The following is a 26,688-nucleotide window of genomic DNA, read 5'->3' on the forward strand; positions in this document are numbered from 1 at the left end:
TTACAGGTATGAGGGAGGAGTAGCGGGCACATTACAGGTATGAGGGGAGGAGTAGAGGGCACATTACAGGTATGAGGGGAGGAGTAGCAACACATTACAGGTATTAGGGAGGAGTAGCGGGCACATTACAGGTATGAGGGGAGGAGTAGCTGCACATTACAGGTATGAGGGGAGGAGTAGAGGACACATTACAGGTATGAGGGGAGGAGTAGCGGGCACATTACAGGTATGAGGGGAGGAGTAGTGGGGCACATTACAGGTATGAGGGGAGGAGTAGCAGCACATTACAGGTGTGAGGGGAGAAGTATCGGGCACATTACAGGTATGAAGGGAGGAATAGAGGGCACATTACAGGTATGAGGGGAGGAGTAGCGGGCACATTAGAGGTATGAGGGGAGGAGTAGCGGGCACATTACAGGTATGAGGGGAGGAGTAGCAACACATTACAGGTATTAGGGAGGAGTAGCGGGCACATTACAGGTATGAGGGGAGGAGTAGCAGCACATTACAGGTATGAGGGGAGGAGTAGAGGACACATTACAGGTATGAGGGGAGGAGTAGCGGGCACATTACAGGTATGAGGGGAGGAGTAGTGGGGCACATTACAGGTATGAGGGGAGGAGTAGCAGCACATTACAGGTGTGAGGGGAGAAGTAGCGGGCACATTACAGGTATGAGGGGAGGAGTAGCGGGCACATTACAGGTATGAGGGGAGGAGTAGCTGCATATTACAGGTATGAGGGGAGGAGTAGCAGCACATTACAGGTATGAGGGGAGGAGTAGCAGCACATTACAGGTATGAGGGAAGGAGTAGCTGCACATTACAGGTATGAGGGGAGGAGTAGCAGGCACATTACAGGTATGAGGGAGGAGTAGCCGACACATTACAGGTATGAGGGGAGGAGTAGGGGGCACATTACAGGTATGAGGGGAGGAGTAGCAGACACATTACAGGTATGAGGGGAGGAGTAGCTGCACATTACAGGTATGAGGGGAGGAGTAGTGGGGCACATTACAGGTATGAGGGGAGGAGTAGCAGCACATTACAGGTGTGAGAGGAGGAGTAGCGGGCACATTACAGGTATGAGGGGAGGAGTAGCAGCACATTACAGGTATGAGGGGAGGAGTAGCAGGCACATTACAGGTATGAGGGAGGAGTAGCCGACACATTACAGGTATGAGGGGAGGAGTAGGGGGCACATTACAGGTATGAGGGGAGGAGTAGCAGACACATTACAGGTATGAGGGGAGGAGTAGCTGCACATTACAGGTATGAGGGGAGGAGTAGTGGGGCACATTACAGGTATGAGGGGAGGAGTAGCAGCACATTACAGGTGTGAGAGGAGGAGTAGCGGGCACATTACAGGTATGAGGGAGGAGTAGCGGGCACATTACAGGTATGAGGGGAGGAGTAGCGGGCACATTACAGGTATGAGGGGAGGAGTAGCGGGCACATTACAGGTATGAGGGGAGGAGTAGCGGGCACATTACAGGTATGAGGGGAGGAGTAGCGGGCACATTACAGGTATGAGGGGAGGAGTAGCGGGCACATTACAGGTATGAGGGGAGGAGTAGCGGGCACAGTATAGGAATGAGGGGAGGAGTAGGGGGCACATTACAGGTATGAGGGGAGGAGTAGCAGCACATTACAGGTGTGAGGGGAGAAGTATCGGGCACATTACAGGTATGAAGGGAGGAATAGAGGGCACATTACAGGTATGAGGGGAGGAGTAGCGGGCACATTACAGGTATGAGGGGAGGAGTAGCAGCACATTACAGGTGTGAGGGGAGAAGTATCGGGCACATTACAGGTATGAAGGGAGGAATAGAGGGCACATTACAGGTATGAGGGGAGGAGTAGCGGGCACATTACAGGTATGAGGGGAGGAGTAGCGGGCACATTACAGGTATGAGGGGAGGAGTAGCGGGCACATTACAGGTATGAGGGGAGGAGTAGCAACACATTACAGGTATTAGGGAGGAGTAGCGGGCACATTACAGGTATGAGGGGAGGAGTAGCAGCACATTACAGGTATGAGGGGAGGAGTAGCAGCACATTACAGGTATGAGGGGAGGAGTAGAGGACACATTACAGGTATGAGGGGAGGAGTAGCGGGCACATTACAGGTATGAGGGGAGGAGTAGAGGACACATTACAGGTATGAGGGGAGGAGTAGCGGGCACATTACAGGTATGAGGGGAGGAGTAGCGGGCACATTACAGGTATGAGGGGAGGAGTAGAGGACACATTACAGGTATGAGGGGAGGAGTAGCGGGCACATTACAGGTATGAGGGGAGGAGTAGAGGACACATTACAGGTATGAGGTGAGCGGTGGGACCGGCCTTGGAGCCCCTGTTAGAAGTTGTGATGACGTCACGAAAGGAAATTGCCTGTCCTGGCTGATGGACTGTCAGTGATGGCCAATCAGTGACAGCGTCCTGACTCAGTCACTGACTGGCTAAACGGCCATGTTGTGGCACCCTGGAGATCCCGGAGTCTGGTGGGTGGTCCCGACATCGGTCCCGCCACTCACCATGAGCACGGGGAGAGGTAAGTTGGTACTTGTAATCAAATTCCCCCCGGCCAACTTTTCAAAATCCCTGGACTTTGACTGCGGGTTTTTAGTAAGTGAGACACCTAGTGGCCAATTTTATAGCATTGTACAGTGGTACCTTGGTTTAAGAGTAACTTGGTTTAAGAGCTGACAGTTTTTCAAAATTGTGACTTGGTTTAATAGCATTGCTTTGGTTTAAGAGCTCCCTGTACTGGGTGAGAAGGCGAGTGGGGGAGGGGCATGGTCTGCATAGCGGGGTCTATAGCCCTGTACTCTGACCCAGGAAGTCTCCCTCACCTTCCAAATCATAGCAGATCTACTTCAGGCTGGGGCTTACATCAGGGGACAGGTAATTGGGGACATCAGGGGACTGTGGAGGTAATCTCTTCATAGCTGTAACCCCTCTCTCCCCGGACAGAGATTGCTGCTATACTGTGCCCACATATGCCCTGCTCATTCCTTCCTGCTCCCTGCAGTCTCTGTCCGCCCTTGTGTTTCCCATCCCCTCCATTACTGTACAGTAACTTATAATATCACAGATTCTGCTGTTTCTGAATGTTTGTTTCATTAGTTTTACTTGTTATCCAGAATAATAAATCATTATTTTTGGGGTGGGGAACCAATTGTCTGCATATCTATGATTTCTTATGGAAAAATTTGCTTTGGTTTAAGAGTGGATTTGGATTACAAGCGCGGTCCCGGAACCAATTATGCTCATAATCCAAGGCACCACTTTATTTCATATAGAAATCAGGCAAAAAAATAAAATAAAATAGATTAAATAAATTTTAAAAATGTAGTTTATCACTTAGGGCTCGTTCCCACTGAGGAAAGGTAGCGGAATTCCGCGACGGAATTGTCCGCCGCGGAATGCCGTTAGCCTCCCGCTCATAATGGGAGTCTATGGGAGGCGCGCGCTCCTGCCCTGTCCGCGCTGAAGAATGAACATGTTCGTTCAATGTTGAACAATTCCGTCGTTCAGTGGGAACGAGCCCTTACCCTGCTGATTAAACATTTTTATTGGTAATGACAGTTCCCATTTAAGTTAGTTAATCCCAATGACTAGTTAGTTCCAATTATCTTGAGATAACCTCTTTAACCCCACACTTTCCATCTTCACAGGTTACTATGGTCAGACCCTCCCAACAGGATTTTCTGCAATTCTGAGGATGGAGAAGAGTTATGTGACCAAGAGGCTACTAAATCTAACCTTGGAGATCCTCTACCTACTGACTGGGGAGGTGAGGGGTTTAGCAATGGTAAAAAAACCCCATTGTCCATAGATAACAATTATTTTTCAGTCTGGAGGCTGTGTTTATTTTCTGACTTACTACTTAAAGGGAACCAATCAGCTTAATTGGGCTGAATTATGGTACATTTACACGTAACGATAATTGGCCCGATCGTCCGATTAACGATGTCGGAGTAACGTTTTTTTTTTTCATAACGAGCAGCGTTTTGACGGTACGATATTTCGTACGGAAAATTCGTTTTGCGAACGCTTAAGCCTATCTCATACATTGGTTAAATCAGCGAACGACTGTTCATACGGAACGATTTGCGAATTTTTTGCGAACGACGATTTGATAACATGTTGAAAGATCAAAATGAGCGATGTATCGTTTGTCGTTTGATCGTTCGCTGCGTTTACACGTACGATTATCGTTCGAATTCAATCGTTATTGCGCAAATTCGTACGATAATCGTTACGTGTAAACGCACCATTAGTTCTCTGGAGCACTGTATAAAGCTCCTGTGCAGCTCGCAGCACGTATTAGTCGCGGCTGCAGCAGCATTATACTTTGTACCTCTCAGCACGCTGACAGGTACAGTGACTAGACACTGGCGGGGAGCCGTCAAGGTCACTAATGGATTAAATTTCCGGTATAAAGCTTCTGCTGCAGCTGTGGCCAATACATGCTATGAGCAGCACAGGAGCTTTATACTGTGCTGCAGGGAACCAAATCAGCTGATATCAGGAATGCCTCTGGCAGGATTTTTCCTATTCCTCTGCAGTGAAAACTGCACAGGTGCCTTAACGATCCAGCCCATGTTCCGTGCTTACACAGCTGATAATTAGGAGAATACCTGCCTGGAGGGACAGAGAGGTTGTGCCAGCCTAATGCACACACACTCTAGGCCACGCCAATTTGACACAGGGCTGCAATTTTAAAAGTTGTTTTTTAGGACAATAACTGCATCACCTGCCGAATGGACCCCAGGACAGATCTTGGATTAAAAGGGTACAGAGCCACTTTAAGTTGTTTATAGCATGTTCTGCCCCAATCTGCAGGAGGGTGACTCTGACAACCAGTAATTGTTGTTGCTGCTATCAATCAAGAGAGCATTGTTAGTTTTTCAACAAATGTTTAAATATGTCTTGTTTCTTAAATAGGATTATGTGCCTCTAAAGAAGCCTGAGGATCAAGAGCCATCCACAGTGACATCACTACACTCATTGATACATGAGCAGAAGATCCTCAGACTCACCAACAAGATCACTGAGTTGTTGACTGGAGAGGTGAGCACTGCTGGGACATTGTATAGTGACAACATGGATAATGATGGGTCTGTATTAGGGATGCACGATGCACCGAAATATCGATACTACTATCGATATTTCGGGCAAAAAATGATTCGTTACCAGGATTTCCTGGTATTGATACTTTATATTAAGCTGTCTAATAACGCAGCTTAACATAAAGTATAGAGCAGAGAACACAGCCTGCGGCTAGCAGAGCGCCGGCCATGTTCTCTGAGTGCTGCCCCCTGGCGTCACCTCCTCCGCCCGCCCCTTCCTCCGCTCCTTCCCCCTTCCCCCTTCTCCACTGCAGTGAGAAGTTATAGCCGGCACACATCGATCGCTAGTGCCGGCTATGTAACTGTGCAGATGCGGCTGTCACACTGACAGCGGCATCTGACCCATCCTGAGCCTCTCCAGAAGCAGTGGGGTCGGCTACTATGTGTAGCAGACCCCCGCTGCTAATGACCCGCAGTTTGTCACACCTCAGTCTCCTGTCCCTCCTGGAATGCAGCCGGTGTGAGGAGCTGCGTCTAGGGCTGCGCTTCTCAGTGTGAGGTTGGTGAGACTCTGATGCCCGCTCGCTCTCCGTCTCTGCGGAGCTGTTCCTATGCATATTCATGTATGCACACTCTCAGACTGGTGGCTGCGCTTCCTGACCGGCCTGAGTGTGCACACATGAGTATGCACGGAGGAACAGATTCCTGACAGCTGGGAGCTTCCCAGAGCTGAGGGGAGGAGGGATTTGTAAAGGGAGCTTATTTAAAGGGGTATTCCCCCCAAGAGCTAAAAAAATGAAATGCTCCCAAACCTAGCTGGCCTTACTCACCAAGTCCCCCTGAGTATTTTGAGCCGTCTCCCATCTTTCTAGCTGCTGCCATTCCTGGGTTACAACTTTTTCTAAAAGCCAATCTATATCCAAGGTAGGAAACTACATTTCCCATCATGCAGTGCTTCTGCCTGATGATGGAGATGATGACAGTGTAGCAGAGCTGAGATGGCGGTGTCGGTGTAGCAAAACTGAGTTGGAAGTGACGGTGTAGCAAAGCTGAGTTGGGGATGACGGTGTAGCAGAGCTGTGGTGACGGCATAGCAAAGCTGTGTTGGGGGGAAGGTGTAGCAGAGCTGAGTTGGGGGGACGGTGTAGCAGAGCTGAGGGGACAGTGTAGCAGAGCTGAGTTCGCGGTGACGGTGTAGCAGAGCTGCGTTGGCGCTGACGGTGTAGCAGAGCTGAGTTGGGGGGACAGTGTAGCAGAGCTGAGTTGGCGGTGATGGTGTAGCAGAGCTGAGTTGGGGGACGGTGTTGCAGAGCTGCGTTGGCGGTGACGGTGTAGCAGAGCTGAGTTGGCGGTGACGGCGTAGCAAAGCTGAGTTGGGGGGAGGGTGTAGCAGAGCTGAGTTGGCGGTGACGGTGTAGCAGAGCTGAGTTGGCGGTGACAATGTAGCAGAGCTGAGTCGGGGGGACGGTGTAGCAGAGCTGCGTTGGGGGGTGACAGTGTAGCAGAGCTGAGTTGGCGGTGACGGTGTAGCAGAGCTGAGTTGGCGGTGACGGTGTAGCAGAGCTGAGTTGGCGGTGACGGTGTAGCAGAGCTGAGTTGGCGGTAATTGCGAGAGGCGGAGCTTGCCGCGGGCGACTGCGGGGGGCCGAGCTTGCCGCGGGCGATTGCGGGGGGCCGAGCTTGCCGCGGGCGATTGCGGGGGGCGGAGGTAGTTGTGGGGGCCAGGAGCAGGGAGCGTGTCGGGTTGGACTGAGGTCTGATGATTCTCTGCAATCCATGGGGGTGAATGCAGCTGGATAACAGCAAAACTGTGCATAATCCATAATAACTTTATATTGGAAAGATGGAAAGCTACGGGTGGGCAACATATTAATGCAAAAATAATTTTGGGGGGAATACCCCTTTAGGCTGGGTTCACACTATGTATATTTGAGGCTGTATTTGGTCCTCATGTCAGGTCCTCATAGCAACCAAAACCAGGAGTGGATTGAAAACACAGAAAGGCTCTGTTCACATAATGTTGTAATTGAGTGGATAAACTAGTGGATAAACTAATAAATATTATTTCAATACAACAGCCGTTGTTTTAAAATAACAGCACATATTTGCCATTAAATGACGGCCATCCACTCAATTACAACATTATGTGAACAGAGCCTTTCTGTGTTTTCAATCCACTCCTTGTTTTGGTTGCTATACAGCCTCAAACATACAGTCTCAAATACACGTAGTGTGAACGCAGCCTAAAGGTGGAACAGACAGCCTGAACCTCTGCCAGCAGCAAAGGTTAATCTTCCTGGTGGCCGAGGTTCAGGCTGTCTGTTCCACCTTAAATAAACTTCCTTTACAAATCCCCCCTCCCCTCTGCTTTGACAAGCCTCATGCTTTGAGTGTCCACAGGTACCGCAGTAAGTGAGACCTGGGGATGTGTGCAGACATTGCAAACATCCCTGCCCTCTAGTGTGCCCTCACATCCTTGCCCTTTAGTGTGCCCCCACATCCCTGCCCTCTAGTGTGCCCCCACATCCCTGCCCTCTGGTGTGCCCCCACATCCCTGCCCTCTGGTGTGCCCCCACATCCCTGCCCTCTAGTGTGCCCCCACATCCCTGCCCTTACACCCCTGCCCCCTGACAGGAACTGGCCTGCCAGGCAGAGTAACCCTCTCCTGTCTGTCCAGACCTGGCAGCCTTCACCAGCTCCCTGCAGTGTGGGGGTTGTAGTCTGTACCCAGTGGCGGATTAAATGTACCCTGGGCCCCGGCTGTTCACCCAACCTGCCTTATATTCCACTACTGCCCCCCCCCCCCAATGCTGTCCCCAATAAACATAATGTTTGGTCCCTTGCTGCACAGAGGATGTCAGGAGAGGAGGGGGGTGATCTATAGGAGAGGTCACAGCAGCACAGAGGATGTCAGGAGAGGAGGGGGTGATCTATAGGAGAGGTCACAGCAGCACAGAGGATGTCAGGAGAGGAGGGGGCTGATCTATGGGGGGGTCACAGCAGCACAGAAGATGTCAGGAGAGGAGGGGGTGATCTATAGGAGAGGTCACAGCAGCACAGAGGATGTCACGAGAGGAGGGGGTGATCTATAGGAGAGGTCACAGCAGCACAGAGGATGTCAGGAGAGGAGGGGGGAGGTCACAGCAGCACAGAGGATGTCAGGAGAGGAGGGGGTGATCTATAGGAGAGGTCACAGCAGCACAGAGGATGTCAGGAGAGGAGGGGGTGATCTATAGGAGAGGTCACAGCAGCACAGAGGATGTCAGGAGAGGAGGGGGCTGATCTATGGGGGGGTCACAGCAGCACAGATGATGTCAGGAGAGGAGGGGGTGATCTATAGGAGAGGTCACAGCAGCACAGAGGATGTCACGAGAGGAGGGGGTGATCTATAGGAGAGGTCACAGCAGCACAGAGGATGTCAGGAGAGGAGGGGGGAGGTCACAGCAGCACAGAGGATGTCAGGAGAGGAGGGGGTGATCTATAGGAGAGGTCACAGCAGCACAGAGGATGTCAGGAGAGGAGGGGGTGATCTATAGGAGAGGTCACAGCAGCACAGAGGATGTCAGGAGAGGAGGGGGGTGATCTATGTTGGGGTCACAGCAGCACAGAGGATGTCAGGAGAGGAGGGTGCTGATCTTATAAGGGGGGTGTTGTATTTTTTTTCGAGGTATCAAACTGGTATCGAGTATCGAACTAAAAAATCGAGTATTGATATCAAACTCAAAATTCTGGTATCGTGACATCACTAGTCTGTATCATTGACTGATGTGTGTATCATTGTCTGTATCAGGTTCCTATAAGGTGTCAGGATGTCACTGTCTGTTTCTCCATGGAGGAGTGGGACTACATAGAAGGACACAAGGACTTGTACAAGGACATTATGGGGAATGACCAAACCCTCACATCACCTGGTAAGAGTCATACCTAGATAAATGTCCACTGATAAACTCCATATAAATAATGTAATCTTTGTGTGTGTTGTCTACAGAAGAGCCTAGGAAGAGGAATACACCAGAAAGATGTTCTAGTACTTTTTATGATGAAGATACAAAAAAGGAGAATCAGAACATCTCACAGGATTTCAAGGTTAATAGAACAGTTATAAATATTGCATCACGGAGGATCCTTGCTACATGGAAGTGCCTGACTAGAAGGATATATGAAAATACCAACAAAGTCTGTAGTGATCCACTGGTATTTGCCATGGACAAAAAGAAACAGAAACTCCTCTACACTTACAAATATAGAAGATCCAGGTCCAGGGCAATATGGATTAAAGCCATGTAAAATTACAAACAAAATAGACATACATACAAAACATACATAACAACCCGTTGTTAAGTTAAAGCTCCATTATGTGTTTTAATATAGTTTTTTGTTTTGTTTTTACTTCAATGTTTAGGAGAGTGATCTGAATATTGTGTTGATGGATATTGATCCAGAAAATGAAGATGAATTATTAGATGTGAAGGTTAAAGAAGAAAAAATACATATTGGTATCAGCCCAGGTGAGTACTGACCACTTGGTCAAAGAAAGGATTCCCATACCTCCTGGTTATTCCTCAGAGAACTTAGGGGTAAGGAAAGTGACTGCCTGGGGGGGGCTGCCTGGGTGATCGCTAGATCCTTCGGGCAGCCTATAGCATACAGCAGCGTCTGCTGCCACCGCTCCTATTCCACGGGGCGACGGCAGCATATCGTTGCTGTATGAGTCGTTTGTTTTTCATGTTGACGACTGCAACGATCAGCCGACATGAAAGATGTCGGCTGATCGTTGCTTTCTATTCCACGGGACAATTATCGGCCGCAACGGTTCGTTCCGTGGAATAGCGCCTTAAGGGTTTACACAGAAAGATTATCTGACAGATTATCTGCCAAAGATTTTAAGCCAAAGCCAGAAACACTATAAACGGAGATCAGGTCATAAAGGAAAGCCTGACATTTTTCCTCTTTTCAAATCCATTCCTGGCTTTGGCTTCAAATCTTTGGTAGATAATCTGTCAGATCTTTCGGTGGATATGGACCCTTAGTAAAAATTTTTACATGTATTTCCCAAATTCCCCCTTTCATAGGAACCAATCGCCTTCCTGAGGGAGGGAGAGTTGGCTGTGCCCCCGCAGTCTCTGGCAGGGCAGCAAATTTTAAATCTTTAACTTTAATTGTCTATCCGGCACCCGGTAAGTAGGCATGAGGGCAGAGTCGCAGCGGAATGTATTCACGCTGCCCCTGCCCTCTTCCCAGCCACTCACTCTTGTTTAGCAGCCTAAGCACTGGGCACTAAATGCAAAGTGCAGCATCTAAGGTGCCGATTATGAGATGAATAAGGGCAGGGGCAGCGTGACCACATGCCACTGCCACTCCACCCTGATGCCTACTTAAGAGGCACCAGGAAGGGGGATAAAGGATGAAGATTTTGAATTTGCCGCCCTGCCGCAGACTACTGTGCACAGCATCTGTGAGCTTTGCCTGGGAAGCTGTAGGGTACTCGGGCCAACTCACTCTCCCTCAGGGAGGTGATTGGTTCCCTTTAACCCCTTCCCTCACAAGGACGTAACTGTACGTCCTCACACGGGTGGGGGAGTTCAGAGCGGACACGGGTGGGGGAGTTCAGAGCAGGGCCGCGCGTCAACCCCACTCTGAACCGCCGCGGTCCCGGGTGCGGCATGTAGCCCAGGACCGCGGCCAATGGCCGTGCCTGCTAATTAAGTCTTCAGATGCAGCTGTATCTGTTGACAGCTGCATCTGAAGACTTACTGCAGCTGTTCCCTGGTGGTCTAGTGGGGAGATCGCCCCCCGTGACGTTGTCACGTAGGAGCGATCTCCGCGTCTGGGGCCGGCCGGGGTCTGCGCTGTAATGGCGCTGATCCCGGCTCGGCATTCTATTGCTTTTGGCTGCAGCCAAAAGCAATAGAACACTGATCTCATTGATCTATGCAGTATAACTTTACAGCATAGATCTCAATGAGAGATCAGTGTGCATACACTAGAAGTCCCCCAGGGGGGCTTCTAGTATATGTATAAAAAAAAAAAAAGTGTTGTTATTAATAACAAGCCCCCTCCCCTAATAAAAGTTTGAATCACCCCCCTTTTCCCATGTTATAAATAAAAATAAATAAACATGTTTGGTATCGCCCAAACTATTAATTTATCACATTCCTGATCTCACACGGTAAACAGCGTAAGTGCAAAAAAAATCCCAAAGTGCAAAATTGCATTTTTGTTTTTTTTTCAATTTCACTGCGCATATAATTTTTTTCTGGTTTCGCAGCATATTTTATGCAAAAATTCAGCCTGTCATTGCAAAGTATAATTAGTGACGCAAAAATAAGGGCTCATGTGGGCCTGTAGATGTAAAAATGCAAATGCTATGGCCTTTTAAGCACAAGGAGGAAAAAATGAAAACGCAAAAACGAAAATTAGCCCAGTCCAGAAAGGGTTAAGAAGCTGTTCTCTGATCACATCCAGATCATACAGAAAACTCAAGCCTATTTAATGTACTGACCACAATAATAAATACATATTTTTGCAGGCGGAGACAGCAGTGGGGATTGCGTGAAGGACTGTACAATTCCGCCCTGTGGAACAGAAGATAAAGATGTTACACAATCTATGAATTGCAATAGAGCAAATACAGGTTCGCCACTAACCAATGTGTCTTCTGACTCCAAAGATGGAGGACACATTCCTGAGGTTGTGACATTTAAAGTAGGCTACATGAGTGACAACAAGTATGCCTGTTCTGAATGTGGCAAATGTTTTACCAAGAAAGACAAATTCATCATTCACATGAGAGTCCACACTGGGGAGAAGCCATATTCCTGTCCAGAGTGTGGGAAACGCTTTACACAAAAAGCCAACCTGATGGCTCACCAGAAGACTCACACAGGCGAAAGACCATTTTCCTGCACAGAGTGCGGCAAAGACTTTACATGTAAATCAACGCTTGTTAAACACTGGAGAATCCACACAGGTGAGAAGCCTTTCTCATGTTCTGATTGTGCAAAATGCTTTACCTACAAATCACATCTTTTGGAACACCAAAGAATTCACACAGGTGAAAAGCCTTTTACCTGCTCTGAGTGCGGCAAGTCTTTCAGACACAGGTCCCACGTTATTGGCCACCAGCGGGTTCACACGGGTGAGAAGCCCTTCACTTGCTTAAAGTGTGGCAAATGTTTTACACAGGAATCAAGTCTGGTCTATCATCAGAGGATCCACACGGGTGAGAAACCATTTGGCTGCCCAGAATGTGGAAAGTGCTTCACCTACAAGTCCACTTTGGTAAAACATCTGGTGATCCACTCTGGAGAGAAGCCTTATGCCTGCTTACACTGCGACAAGAGTTTTACTCAGAAGTCCATACTTAATGAACATCAGAAAAATCACACAGGAGAGCGGCCTTTTGTGTGCTCCGTGTGTGGGAGGGCATTTACCCGCAAGTCAAATATGTTGAAACATCAGATCACGCACACAGGAGAGAAACCATACACCTGCATAGAGTGCGGGAATAGCTTTACACAGAAGGCTAGTCTTGTCAAACACCAGAAACTTCATTCAACTCAGGACTCTAGATTAGAAACGTAACAATTTTTTTTTTATTCAGGCCACCATCCACCCTGCAAAAAAAAAAATAAAAATGGTACGGTCTATATTTGCGGCACAACGGGTCCGAGCAACCGTGGACAGGTTGCAGGTGCGCACCCATAGTCCTGTCTGTAGCTGCAGGTCTACAATTACAGAGAAGGCTACATATGTGTGTGAATGTAGCCATACTGACTTCATATTTATTCTTTAGTATTTCCGCCTTAAATTGGACTTGGCATAGACATGGACCTGGCAAGGAGATTATTGACAGAAATGACCCTATTATTAAGGTTTTTTATTTTTATTTAATGGAACTAAGACTCATTTTATTAATGGAATGAAATGTAATTTCAGTTATATTTAGTCCTTACATGTACAGTATTACATGAACATGCTATATCTGGTGAAGAAACTCTGTAATACTGTATTTATCAGCTGTACCCCCTGGCTAATTGTCAGGGTTACTGAGTGGCAGAGGCTGTCCCTTCTTTTACTTCCATATGCTTTGGAGTTAACTTAAATGGACAACAACACTGCCCCGTCTTCCTTGTGTTTAGAACAAAGGTATGTTCTAAATGTTTTCACTGATATCTATCTAAAGGTGCTAGCAGCTCAGTAGACAAGGGGGTCACAGATTTAGTTTAATTTCTTAATTAATTTTTAATTTTTCTAAAAATGTATGTAACAGCCACTCATTTTGTCGTATAAAAGCATGAAAAATTGTCACTGTGACATCTCATCTACCCACCTCTATTACGATAGGTCATCAATGTCAAATTGGTTGGAGTCATACTCCCAGTACCTGCTGACCTGCTGATTAAACAGGCTGCACAACTTCAGTTATGGTGCGTTTACACGGAACAATTATCGTTCGAATTATCACAATAACGATCGCATTTGAGCGATAATCGCCTTGTGTAAACAGCGAACGATCAAGCGACAAGCGAGAATTTGTTCATTGTAATCTTTCAACATGTTCTCAAATCGTCATTGGTCGTTTGCTAAAAATTCGCAGATCGCTTTGTGTAAACAGTCTTTCACCAATTCACCCTTGGTGACTTCTAGTTAATGTACGTCAAGGCGGCACGAGGGGGGTCCCGCCGAGACCCCACTCGGAACGGCGTGTCTTCCGACTGCTATCTGTAGCCGGGGAGCACCTCTATCAGCCGGCCAGTGTCCCGTTGCTGCGCCGGCTAATTAAGCATCCAAATGCAGCTGTCAAACCTGACAGCTGCAATTAGATGCTCTGCTCTACACTTCCGTGGTGTCTAGTGGGACGGATCCCCCCCCTCCCCGCGATGCGATCGCCGAGGGGAAAATCCGTTTTTCTGGCCGGGCCGGGCCTCAGCGTCCTAATGACGCTGATCCCAGCTCGGCAATACATTGCTCTGGCCTGCAGCAGGCCAAAGCAATGTATCACCAATCTAATGGATCTTTGCTGTGTATATACACAGCATTAATCTCTATGAGAGATCAGTGCTGTTTATATACAAGTTCCCCAGGGGGACTTCTAGTTAATGTAAAAAGAAAAGTAAAAAAGTTTTTTTATTAATAAAAAAAATCCCCTCCCCTAATAAAAGTCCAAATCACCCCCCTTTTCCCATTTTATAAATAAATAAACAAATAAACATATTTGGTATTGCCGCATGCGTAATCGCCCGAACTATTAATTTATCACATTCCTGATCTTGCACGGTAAACGGCGTAAGCGCAAATAAATTCCAAAGTGCAAAATTGCGCATTTTTAGTTGCATCAAATCCAGAAAAAATGTAACATAAAGTGATCAAAAAGTCGCATATGCGCAATCAAGGTACCGATAGAAAGAACACATCATAGACCAAAGGATAAAAGCGCTATAAGCCTGGGAATAGAGCGATTTTAAGGAACATATATTTGTTAAAAATGGTTTGAATTTTTTAAAAGCCATCAATTAAATTAAAGTTACACAAGTTACATGTTGTTGTAATCGTACTGATGTGAGGAAAATAGATAACATGTCAGTTTAACCATAGGGCGAATGGCGTAAATGCAAAATCCTTTTCTCAATTTGACAGCGTAAATGATTTTTTTTCGGTTTCACAGCATATTTTATGGAAAAATAATGCCTATCACTGCAAAGTACAATTGGTTTCACAAAAAATAAGCGCTCATATGGGTCTCTAGGTGAAAAAATGCAAGTGCTATGGCCTTTTAAACATAAAGTGAAAAAAGCAAAAGTGCAAAAACGAAAATTGGCTTTGACCTTAAGGGGTTAAACCTTTAAACGCCGCAACCGCAGCGTTTAAGTGTAAGTGATCACTTACCGATCGGGACCCCTGCAGTGTGACTGCGGGGGTCCTGATCGCTGTATCGGACCGCCGGAGGTCTCTTACCTGCCTCCGTGCGGTCTGATCGGCTTTCTTCTCATTGAGTCTGCCACAGACCTAACGCCTATAACACTGATCAATGCTATGCCTATGGCATAGCGATGCACAGTGTCTGTAATCTAATCATTGCAGGTAAAAGTGCCCCAGGGGGACTTAAAATGTGTACTTTCACATTATGTAAATAAAACATAAAAATAAATAAACATATTAGATACCGTAGTGTGCGTAATTGTCAGATCTATTAAAATATAACAAGTGTCATCGTAAACGGAAAGAGGGAAAAAAAGTGTCAGGATTACTGATTTTTTGTTACATTATATATTAAAAAAAATGTATTAAAAAGTGATCAAAACGTCTGACCTTCACAAATATGGTATTAATAAAAAGTAGAGATCATGGCGCAAAAAAAAATTACACCCAATACAGCCCCATAGGTGAAAAACTAAAACCGGTATAAGAGTCACAAAAGGCCCATTTTATTAATAATTAGCTGCAAAAAAAATAAAAAAGGATTTCATAAAAAAAAAAAAAAAATGATAACATAAGAGAACCTGTGTAAACCTGCATATGGTTGTGTTCGGACTGACCTATAGAATAATGGTATCATGTCGCTTTTACCATATAGTGCATTACATAGACACAGGAACCCCCCAAAAGTTACAATATTGCATTCTTTTTTACAGTTTCACCAATTTATATTTTTATAAATAATAATTTTGGGGTTCCATCATACATGTTATGGTAGAATGAAAGACGCCATTACATAGTACAACTATTCCTGTAAAAACAAGCCCCCACATGACCCTGTTGATAGAAAAATGAAAGTGCTAGAGTTCTTAGAAGGGGAGGAGGAAAAAACGAAAACACAAAAATCAAAATTTGCGCGGTCGTATGGGTCATTTTGGGCCTGGTCCTCAAAGGGTTAAAATGATCGCAATAACCATTTTTCCCAACAATATATTGTTCCGTCTAAACGCTCATCCTTATAAAAAACACAGTTACTTCAAACTCGCTAATCGTTCGATTGGGCGAATTATAGCTCCGTGTAAACGTACCATAAGGTAATTCAATCAGCTCATTTCCTACCAGACAGTTCTGTTTATTCAGATTTACTTCACTAGCAGGAGCTACAATACCAGGTACATCCACAACTGAATGTATGGCACTACGCCTAGTAGGGAATTAAGAGGCTGCAATGCTTACACAGGTGCCATAGCCCCTAACGTGAGCTGATCTGCAGGGGTGCTGAGAGTGCCATGCCCACTGATGGCCTGTCCTAAGGCCAGGAATATAAAAGTCCCAGATATATTATAACAAAGGGGAAAGCTAGAGCCTCTATGTTCTCAATCTGTGGTGTAATATATGATGCCATGCCTATTAGAAATGCTCGCACTGTCATCATGCAGCACTGTTATAATCATTACTTTTTGGAGCACTTGGTTTGGGGAATCTTGAGAAACACTGGAGGAATTGAGTGGCGTCAGTTTACTGGATTTATCTAAGTTCACAAACGTATCCCATACAAAGTATAAGGTTGTTCATTGTGTCTATGTTCATAAGGTTTGCGGTACTGCACAACACTAAATTCTGTCATGTTGGGCAAGATTGCAGCCCCCTATATCAATGTGCTAAAAATAACATATAAAATGACAGAAGATGGAAGCAGTTTAGGAAAAAGAAACTACAGATTCAGTTTCTGTCTGCAATCAGTAAAAACAAACCTAGGTGATACATTCCCTACAGGATATATATAGCATATGTTTGTATGCCCTCTCTATTCCCCATTATGATGACATCATTCATGGTCATGACCCCTAAAAAGTGAGCTGTAAACGGCAATCTTGTTTAAATTCAATAAGTAACATTTTATATATTCACATAACAACAACTGGAAACTACCAAGTGTGAAATTAATAAAGATATTTTTTTTTACATTTTGTATCTTTATTGTAGGTCTGTTCTTATTTATCACTATATATGATGGCGGCTTTCACCCCAATCGTTTTACACTATTAAAGAAAATTCTGTGCTGCACTGATGTCTACAATATAGGTCATGAGAACCGTAGTTATTCAGGTCACACACTGTATTACACGCTACTTAAAGTTTTATTTTTTTTTTTATCTCAGGTTATTATACTAATAAGAATTAATAAATACAATTGTTATCAAAAGCAGAAAAAAATAAATCTGTAAGAGGGTTACATAGTGGTGATGCTAACAACAGGCATGCCCCAGCTTGGAAGTGTGGGGTCTCCTGATCACAAGGCTTCAGACTAGAGATGAGCAAACCGGGTTCGGGTCCCTCCGAACCCGAACGTTCGGTATTTGATTAGCTGGGGCTGCTGAACTTGGATAAAGCTGTAAGGTTGTCTGGAAAACATGGATACAGCCAATGACTATATCCATGTTTTCCACATAGCCTTAGGGCTTTATCCAACTTCAGCAGCCACCACTAATCAATAGCCGAAAGTTCGGGTTCGGATCGACTCGAGCATGCTCCAGGTTCACTCATCTGTAATGCTTTTCCATGTCAGCCATTTTATAGACAGAAACAAAAAAGCTGGGCAGCACAGCCTGGAGGAGGGGAGTCTGATTTTAGCTCTATGAGGTACACAGGGAGCTGCTGTCAGTATATACAGTGAGTACACTTACTAATACTGTACACTGAACTATTTTACTATAAAATGGCCAACCCCTTTAAGGGGTTAAAGGAAGAAGGGATTGTAGAGACACAATGCAGATACAGTAAATCAAACCCATCACTTTCTAACCTAAAATTTTAGAAACGCTCATTCGGTCTATAATCTGCCTGTGTAAAAGTATCAGCCAAGGAGTGAGAAAATGCCTGATCCTTGGCTGATCGCATCTAAGGGCCCTTGTACACTACAGAAATCACGCGGATAACTTGTCAAGGATTCTGTGCTAGCTCCCACTTGAACATCTGGCCATCCCATGGGCTTCATTCTACTCTCAGACGGATTCCACCAGAATTGACATGTCCGTACAGCGGAATCCACCTGACCATAGAATGTAGCCTATGGGACCGGCGGAACTTCAAGCGAGAGCGTGAGTGATGGAATCCGCAGCAAGTTATCCGCGTGGGTTTTCTGTAGTGTGCAAGGGCCCTTATGGCCGATAGCAATATATTTAAATGGCTGCACGAATGATGCAGGGGTTATTCATGCGGCCTGTCAGAGTGACTGATTGTGCCCTCTGAAGGGGCTGCAAAAGAGCGCTGATCAGGTTGGAAAATGTAAAAGGACCCTAAGGGGGAGGGGGGGGGCACAAATGGGGAAACTAGCTGCTTGACACAATTGTTAGTGGTTCTAGCAGAAGAAAACTGTGGGAACAAGACCCTGGTCTGTATAGCGCTTATTTTAATAAAGTCATATTACAATGCAATATAACTTTATTAAAGCAATGTAATAGAAATGTATTTTTAGTATCCAGAGTACCCCTTTAAGATACAGAAAAGGCAGCATACTGTGTGTCCCAGGCAGCGTGCAGACCCCACAGCACCAGACTGGATGGCAACTACAAGAGAAAGCAGCATCACACATCACACCTTCAGGCTGGATACAGTGGGGGGTTCCCTTAGCTTTTGTAACAATTACAATACCTTTCATGAACTGAACAAAAGACAAGACAATGATCATCTGTAGATGAAGATGTTTAGTACTGATGGAGAAGAGACCAAATACACTTTAGCATACACCATGAGACTATGGGTACTGCCGCTGCTTGGATATCTCATCATTCACATCACTTTTCACATTGAAGGACATCACACATACACATTTACTGACAGTTACAGCCAGGCAACATTACTGACATGTTATAACCAAGGTATGATACACTAGTCAAAACAAACAATGATTATATTATGTCGGGGACACCTCCCACTGTATATGCAGTACATGTTACAGTCTTGGTATTCAGCAGAACTACATTATATACAGTAGTCATCTGCCCATTAACCCCTCCATAACCAGAGCCGCAGTCCCATTTCCGCACGGAGCAGCCGACCACATCGAGTCCGTGTGCTGAATCGGAAGTCAGTGAACAGTCACATGACCGCTATATCACGTGTGACTCCTACGTCATCACATGTATCAGGGGCTGCTCCGCTGTGAGAGGTGAGTTATCTGCTTGCACTTTCCTGCCACTAGGTGGAGCGCCAGCACTACAGGGTAGGAGGGAGCAGAGCAGGGCTGAGTGCAGGGATAGATAGATAGATAGGTGGCTAATAGTAGTGGGCATGGTGTGGATGTATAGAGAACACACAGGAGGGTGTATGAGGAGGGCAGTGACGCTGTGCTGAGAGGAGAGAGTAGTGGCACAGTGCAGGGTATACAGAAAGCACTGCAGCACATTACAGGTATGAGGGGAGGAGTAGCTGCACATTACAGGTATGAGGGGAGGAGTAGCAGCACATTACAGGTATGGGGGAGGAGTAGCTGCACATTACAGGTATGAGGAGAGGAGTAGCGGGCACATTACAGGTATGAGGGGAGGAGTAGAGGACACATTACAGGTATGAGGGGAGGAGTAGCTGCACATTACAGATATGAGGGGAGGAGTAGAGGACACATTACAGGTATGAGGGGAGGAGTAGAGGACACATTACAGGTATGAGGGGAGGAAGAGTAGTGGGCACATTACAGGTATGAGGGGAGGAGTAGCGGGCATATTACAGGTATGAGGGGAGGAGTAGCACATTACAGGTATGAGGAGGAGTAGGGGGCACATTACAGGTATGAGGGGAGGAGTAGCAGCACATTACAGGTATGAGGGGAAGAGTAGCAGCACATTACAGGTATGAGGGGTGGAGTAGCAGCACATTACAGGTATGAGGGGAGGCGTAGAGGGCACATTACAGGTATGAGGGGAGGAGTAGAGGACACATTACAGGTATGAGGGGAGGAGTAGTGGGGCACATTACAGGTATGAGGGGAGGAGTAGAGGACACATTACAGGTATGAGGGGAGGAGTAGCGGGCACATTACAGGTATGAGGGGAGGAGTAGAGGACACATTACAGGTATGAGGGGAGGAGTAGCAGCACATTACAGGTATGAAGGGAGAAGTAGGGGGCACATTACAGGTATGAAGGGAGGAGTAGGGGGCACATTACAGGTATGAAGGGAGGAGTAGGGGGCACATTACAGGTATGAAGGGAGGAGTAGGGGGCACATTACAGGTATGAGGAGAGGAGTAGCGGGCACAGTATAGGTATGAGGGGAGGAGTAGGGGGCACATAACATATATGAGAGGAGGAGTAGCAGCACATTACAGGTATGAGGGGAGGAGTAGCGGGCACATTACAGGTATGAGGGGAGGAGTAGCTGGCACATTACAGGTATGAGGGGAGTAGCAGGCACATTACAGGTATGAGGGGAGGAGTAGCGGGCACATTACAGGTATGAGGGGAGGAGTAGCGGGCACATTACAGGTATGAGGGGAGGAGTATGGGGCACATTACAGGTATGAGGGGAGGAGTAGCAGCACATTACAGGTATGAGGGGAGGAGTAGGGGGCACATTACAGGTATGAGGGGAGGAGTAGCTGCACATTATAGGTATGAGGGGAGGAGTAGCAGCACATTACAGGTATGAGGGGAGGAGTAGCAGCACATTACAGGTATGAGTGGAGGAGTAGCGGGCACATTACAGGTATGAGGGGAGGAGTAGAGGACACATTACAGGTATGAGGGGAGGAGTAAAGGACACACTACAGGTATGAGGGGAGGAGTAGCTGCACATTACAGATATGAGGGGAGGAGTAGAGGACACATTACAGGTATGAGGGGAGGAGTAGCTGTACATTACTGGTATGAGGGGAGGAGTAGCTGGCACATAACAGGTATGAGGGGAGGAGTAGCAGCACATTACAGGTATGAGGGGAGGAGTAGCTGCACATTACAGGTATGAGGGGAGGAGTAGCAGCACATTACAGGTATGAGGGGAGGAGTAGCAGCACATTACAGGTATGAGTGGAGGAGTAGCGGGCACATTACAGGTATGAGGGGAGGAGTAGGAGGCACATTACAGGTATGTGGGGAGGAGTAGAGGACACATTACAGGTATGAGGGGAGGAGTAGAGGACACATTACAGGTATGAGGGGAGGAGTAGCTGCACATTACAGATATGAGGGGAGGAGTAGAGGACACATTACAGGTATGAGGGGAGGAGTAGCTGTACATTACTGGTATGAGGGGAGGAGTAGCTGGCACATTACAGGTATGAGGGGAGGAGTAGCAGCACATTACAGGTATGAGGGGAGGAGTAGAGGACACATCACAGGTATGAGGGGAGGAGTAGCAGGCTCATTACAGGTATGAGGGGAGGAGTAGAGGACACATTACAGGTATGAGGGGAGGAGTAGCGGACACATTACAGGTATGAGGGGAGGAGTAGCGGGCACATTACAGGTATGAGGGGAGGAGTAGCAGCACATTACAGGTATGAGGGGAGGAGTAGAGGACACATCACAGGTATGAGGGGAGGAGTAGCAGGCTCATTACAGGTATGAGGGGAGGAGTAGAGGACACATTACAGGTATGAGGGGAGGAGTAGCGGACACATTACAGGTATGAGGGGAGGAGTAGCGGGCACATTACAGGTATGAGGGGAGGAGTAGCGGACACATTACAGGTATGAGGGGAGGAGTAGCGGACACATTACAGGTATGAGGGGAGGAGTAGCGGACACATTACAGGTATGAGGGGAGGAGTAGCGGACACATTACAGGTATGAGGGGAGGAGTAGAGGACACATCACAGGTATGAGGGGAGGAGTAGAGGACACATCACAGGTATGAGGGGAGGAAGAGTAGTGGGCATATTACAGGTATGAGGGGAGGAGTAGCAGGCTCATTACAGGTTTGAGGGGAGGAGTAGCGGACACATCACAGGTATGAGGGGAGGAGTAGCGGGCACAGTACAGGTATGAGGGGAGGAGTAGCAGCACATTACAGGTATGAGGGGAGGAGTAGAGGACACATCACAGGTATGAGGGGAGGAGTAGCGGGCACAGTACAGGTATGAGGGGAGGAGTAGAGGACACATCACAGGTATGAGGGGAGGAGTAGCAGGCACATTACAGGTATGAGGGGAGGAAGAGTAGTGGGCACATTACAGGTATGAGGGGAGGAGTAAAGGCACATTACAGGTATGAGGGGAGGAGTAGCAGGCCCATTACAGGTATGAAGGGAGGAGTAGAGGACACATCACAGGTATGAGGGGAGGAGTAGCTGCACATTACAGGTATGAGGGGAGGAGTAGCTGCACATTAAAGGTATGAGGGGAGGAGTAGAGGACACATTACAGGTATGAGGGGAGGAGTAGCTGCACATTACTGGTATGAGAAGAGGAGTAGCTGGCACATTACAGGTATGAGGGGAGGAGTAGCAGCACATTACAGGTATGAGGGGAGGAGTAGAGGACACATTACAGGTATGAGGGGAGGAGTAGAGGACACATTACAGGTATGATGGGAGGAGTAGCAGCACATTACAGGTATGAGGGGAAGAGTAGAGGACACATCATAGGTATGATGGGAGGAGTAGAAGGCTCATTACAGGTATGAGGGGAGGAGTAGAGGACACATTACAGGTATGAGGGGAGGAGTAGCGGACACATTACAGGTATGAGGGGAGGAGTAGGGGGCACATTACAGGTATGAGGGGAGGAGTAGCGGGCACAGTACAGGTATGAGGGGAGGAGTAGAGGACACATCACAGGTATGAGGGGAGGAGTAGCAGGCTAATTACAGGTATGAGGGGAGGAGTAGAGGACACATCACAGGTATGAGGGGAGGAAGAGTAGGAGGCACATTACAGGTATGAGGGGAGAAGTAGCAAGCTCATTACAGGTATGAGGGGAGGAGTAGCGGACACATCACAGGTATGAGGGGAGGAGTAGCGGGCACAGTACAGGTATGAGGGGAGGAGTAGCAGCACATTACAGGTATGAGGGGAGGAGTAGAGGACACATGACAGGTATGAGGGGAGGAGTAGCGGGCACAGTACAGGTATGAGGGGAGGAGTAGAGGACACATCACAGGTATGAGGGGAGGAGTAGCAGGCACATTACAGGTATGAGGGGAGGAAGAGTAGTGGGCACATTACAGGTATGAGGGGAGGAGTAGAGGCACATTACAGGTATGAGGGGAGGAGTAGAGGACACATCACAGGTATGAGGGGAGGAGTAGCGGGCACAGTACAGGTATGAGGGGAGGAGTAGAGGACACATCACAGGTATGAGGGGAGGAGTAGCAGGCACATTACAGGTATAAGGGGAGGAAGAGTAGTGGGCACATTACAGGTATGAGGGGAGGAGTAGAGGCACATTACAGGTATGAGGGGAGGAGTAGCGGGCACATTACAGGTATGAAGGGAGGAGTAGAGGACACATCACAGGTATGAGGGGAGGAGTAGCTGCACATTAAAGGTATGAGGGGAGGAGTAGCTGCACATTAAAGGTATGAGGGGAGGAGTAGCGGGCATATTACAGGTATGAGGGGAGGAGTAGAGGGCACATTACAGGTATGAGAGGAGGAGTAGAGGACACATCACAGGTATGAGGGGAGGAGTAGCAGGCACATTACAGGTATGAGGGGAAAAAGAGTAGTGGGCACATTACAGGTATGAGGGGAGGAGTAGAGGCACATTACAGGTATGAGTAGCAGGCCAATTACAGGTATGAGGGGAGGAGTAGCGGGCACATTACAGGTATAAGGGGAGGAGTAGCTGCACATTACAGGTATGAGGGGAGGAGTAGAGGACACATTACAGGTATGAGGGGAGGAGTAGCAGCACATTACAGGTATGAGGGGAGGAAGAGTAGTGGGCACATTACAGGTATGGGGGGAGGAGTAGAGGACACATTACAGGTATGAGGGGAGGAGTAGCTGCACATTACAGGTATGAGGGGAGGAGTAGCTGCACATTACAGGTATGAGGGGAGGAGTAGCAGCACATTACAGGTATGAGGGGAGGAGTAGCTGCACATTACAGGTATGAGGGGAGGAGTAGCAGCACATTAAAGGTATGAGGGGAGGAGTAGCGGGCACATTACAGGTTGGAGGGGAGAGGTTAAAGATCCCCTACCTACTGACTGGAGAGGTGAGCGCTGCTGGGACATTATAAAGTGACACTGTAAGATAATTACGGGTCTGTATTATTGACTGATGTCTGTATAATTGTACGTATCAGGATGTAACTGTGTGTTTCTCCATGAAGGAGTAGGATTACATAGATGGACACAAGGATCTGCACAAAGACAGTATGGAGAGTGACCAAACCTTCACATCACCTGGTAAGAGTCATACTTAGATAAATATAGAAACCACAAACCAGAAAAAAATAGGTACTTACAAAGATCAGCGCTGTCCGGAAAATCCAAATACCACATATGGAATAAAGGTAGAGGTCATTTATTCTAAAGCCCTCAAAAATTCCCCAAACCCGCCCCTTTTCCCAAGGGGGGTGGGGGAGGAGTTAGAGAGAAGAGGATAATTTATGCATTAATTAGAATATAAATACAGTGGTACCTTGGTTTAAGAGTAACTTGGATTGAGAGCATTTTACAAGAAGAGCTCACAGTTTTTCTAAATTGTAACTTGGTTTAAGAGCTCCCGGTGCTGGGTGGGACGGGTAGTGGCATGGTCTGCATAGCAGGGTCTACAGCACTGTACTCCACCCAGGAAGTCTCCCTAACCTTCCAAATCATAGCAGATCCGCTTAAGGCTGGGGCGTGCCTCAGGGAACAGGACGGTGGAGGTAATCTCTTCATAGCTGTAACCTCTCTCTTCCTGGACAGAGAATGCTGCATGTATGTGCCCACATATGTCCTGCTCATTCCTTCATGCTCCCTGCAGTCTCTGTCAGCCCTTGTGTTTCCCATCCTCTCCATTCCTGCTATAATGTGCCTGCACTCACACTCAGCTATACACACTGCTGCTATAATGTGCCTGCACTCACACTCAGCTGTACACACTGCTACTATAATGTGCCTGCACTCACACTCCGCTATACACAATGCTGCTATAATGTGCCTGCACTTACACTCAGCCTTTCAAATTGCTGTATAGAAAAGTTTCTGTCTCTGTCCTCCTGCACAGCTCTGTGATTCCCACTTCCTGATTGGTCGATGCTGAACACACACCCCTTTCCCATTGTGATCATTTGATTTATTTTACCTTTATTCAATATGTGGTGTTTGGATTTGTGGGAAAGCGCCAATCTGTGTAAGTACCTATTTTTTCTGCTTTTTGGTTGCTATACACATGTACTGGCCTCTCCTTGGGAGCATCCTGTCAATGGTACCGTCGGCCTTGGCAGTCCCTCTATCCTCACCCGTGGTTGTTGTGTGCAATCTCAGAGTACTCCGCCATGGAGGGGGGTGATATGCACAAAGCCCAAGGGGCGCACTACTATTTCTCTTTATCTCTGGTCCCTCCATGGTAAGACACACGGCACCGATGCCCTTGTTTTTTTTTTCTTCCATTACAGTTTTATACCTAGATAAATGTCCACTGATAAACCCCATATGAATAATGTTATCATTGTGTGTTGCTACAGAAAAGCCTAGAAAGAGGAATACACCAGAAAGATGTTCTAATCCTCTTTATGGAAAAGATATAAAAAAGGAAAATCAAAACATCTCACAGGATTACAAGGTTAAAAAAAAAGTTATAAATATTGCATAAGAAAATTCTTGTTACTTGGAAAAGTCTGACTAGAGGGATATGTGACTATACCTACAAAGTCTGTTGTATCGGCATGTACAAGGAAAACAGAAACTCCTCTACACTTCCCAGAGTAGGAGAACAGTGTTTCTCAACTCTAGATGTCAAGTACCCCAACGGGTCACGACTTGAGGATGTACCATACAAAGAACACGTGATGCACTTACTATAACTATATCACATATGAAACGCTAACTAAATCCTCAACTTATGGCCTGTTGGGGTTTCTTGTGGACTTGAGTTGTCCTATGGCATACACTGTCCTATGGCATACATAGGGCAATATGGGTCAAAATCATGAAAAATCAAAAACAGAATAGAAAAAAATACATAACAAACAGTTAATTGTAAAATTAAAGCTCCATGATTCATTTCTTCTTACAGAAGGTTTTTTTTAATGTCAATGTTTAGGAGGGTGATCTGAATATTGTGTTGATAAAAACTGATCCAGAGAATGAAGATGAATTATTATCTGTGAAGGTTAAAGAAGAGGAACTTCCTATTGGTATTAGCCCAGGTGAGTACTAACCACTTGCCAAAGAAAGGATTCCCATATCGTCTGGTTATTCCTTAGAGAACTTTGAGGTAAGTAAAGTGGCAACTGTTGTGGAAACAACATGATGAAAGGAGAAGTCTGGCGAAATTTTTTATTAAAGTATTTTATTGCCCCCTCAAAAGTTGTACAAATCACCAATATACACATCATGGGAAATGCTTATAAAAAGCTTTTTTCCCTGCACTTACTACTGCATCAAGGCTTCACTTCCTGGATAACATGGTGCTAATTTGTATAACTTTTGGGGGCAATACAATACTTTAATAAAAATTTTCACTGACTTCTCCTTATAGTTAAAGGGGTACTCCGGGGGGGGGCACTTTTGTACTGGGACCGGGGAGGATGTGGCCTAGGG

The 26,688-nt window shown here is 46.7% G+C and overlaps 1 protein-coding gene across 1 annotated transcript in view; it reads left to right on the top strand.

Moving 5' to 3' along the window:
* Positions 1-26,688, top strand: part of LOC138800076 (zinc finger protein 850-like) — a 48,459-nt gene that overhangs the window by 18,525 nt on the left and 3,246 nt on the right. The window contains exons 10-20 of the mRNA XM_069981883.1: positions 3,679-3,797; positions 4,952-5,077; positions 8,867-8,987; positions 9,065-9,162; positions 9,479-9,584; positions 11,606-12,656; positions 18,004-18,095; positions 19,022-19,158; positions 24,276-24,345; positions 25,611-25,708; positions 26,189-26,294. Of these exons, the coding sequence (XP_069837984.1) occupies positions 3,679-3,797; positions 4,952-5,077; positions 8,867-8,987; positions 9,065-9,162; positions 9,479-9,584; positions 11,606-12,656; positions 18,004-18,095; positions 19,022-19,158; positions 24,276-24,345; positions 25,611-25,708; positions 26,189-26,294 (2,124 nt within the window). The remainder of the gene's footprint in view (positions 1-3,678; positions 3,798-4,951; positions 5,078-8,866; positions 8,988-9,064; positions 9,163-9,478; positions 9,585-11,605; positions 12,657-18,003; positions 18,096-19,021; positions 19,159-24,275; positions 24,346-25,610; positions 25,709-26,188; positions 26,295-26,688) is intronic.

The sequence above is a fragment of the Dendropsophus ebraccatus genome, chromosome 8, assembly GCF_027789765.1.
Source record: "Dendropsophus ebraccatus isolate aDenEbr1 chromosome 8, aDenEbr1.pat, whole genome shotgun sequence".
NCBI classification, from domain to species: Eukaryota; Metazoa; Chordata; class Amphibia; order Anura; family Hylidae; genus Dendropsophus; species Dendropsophus ebraccatus.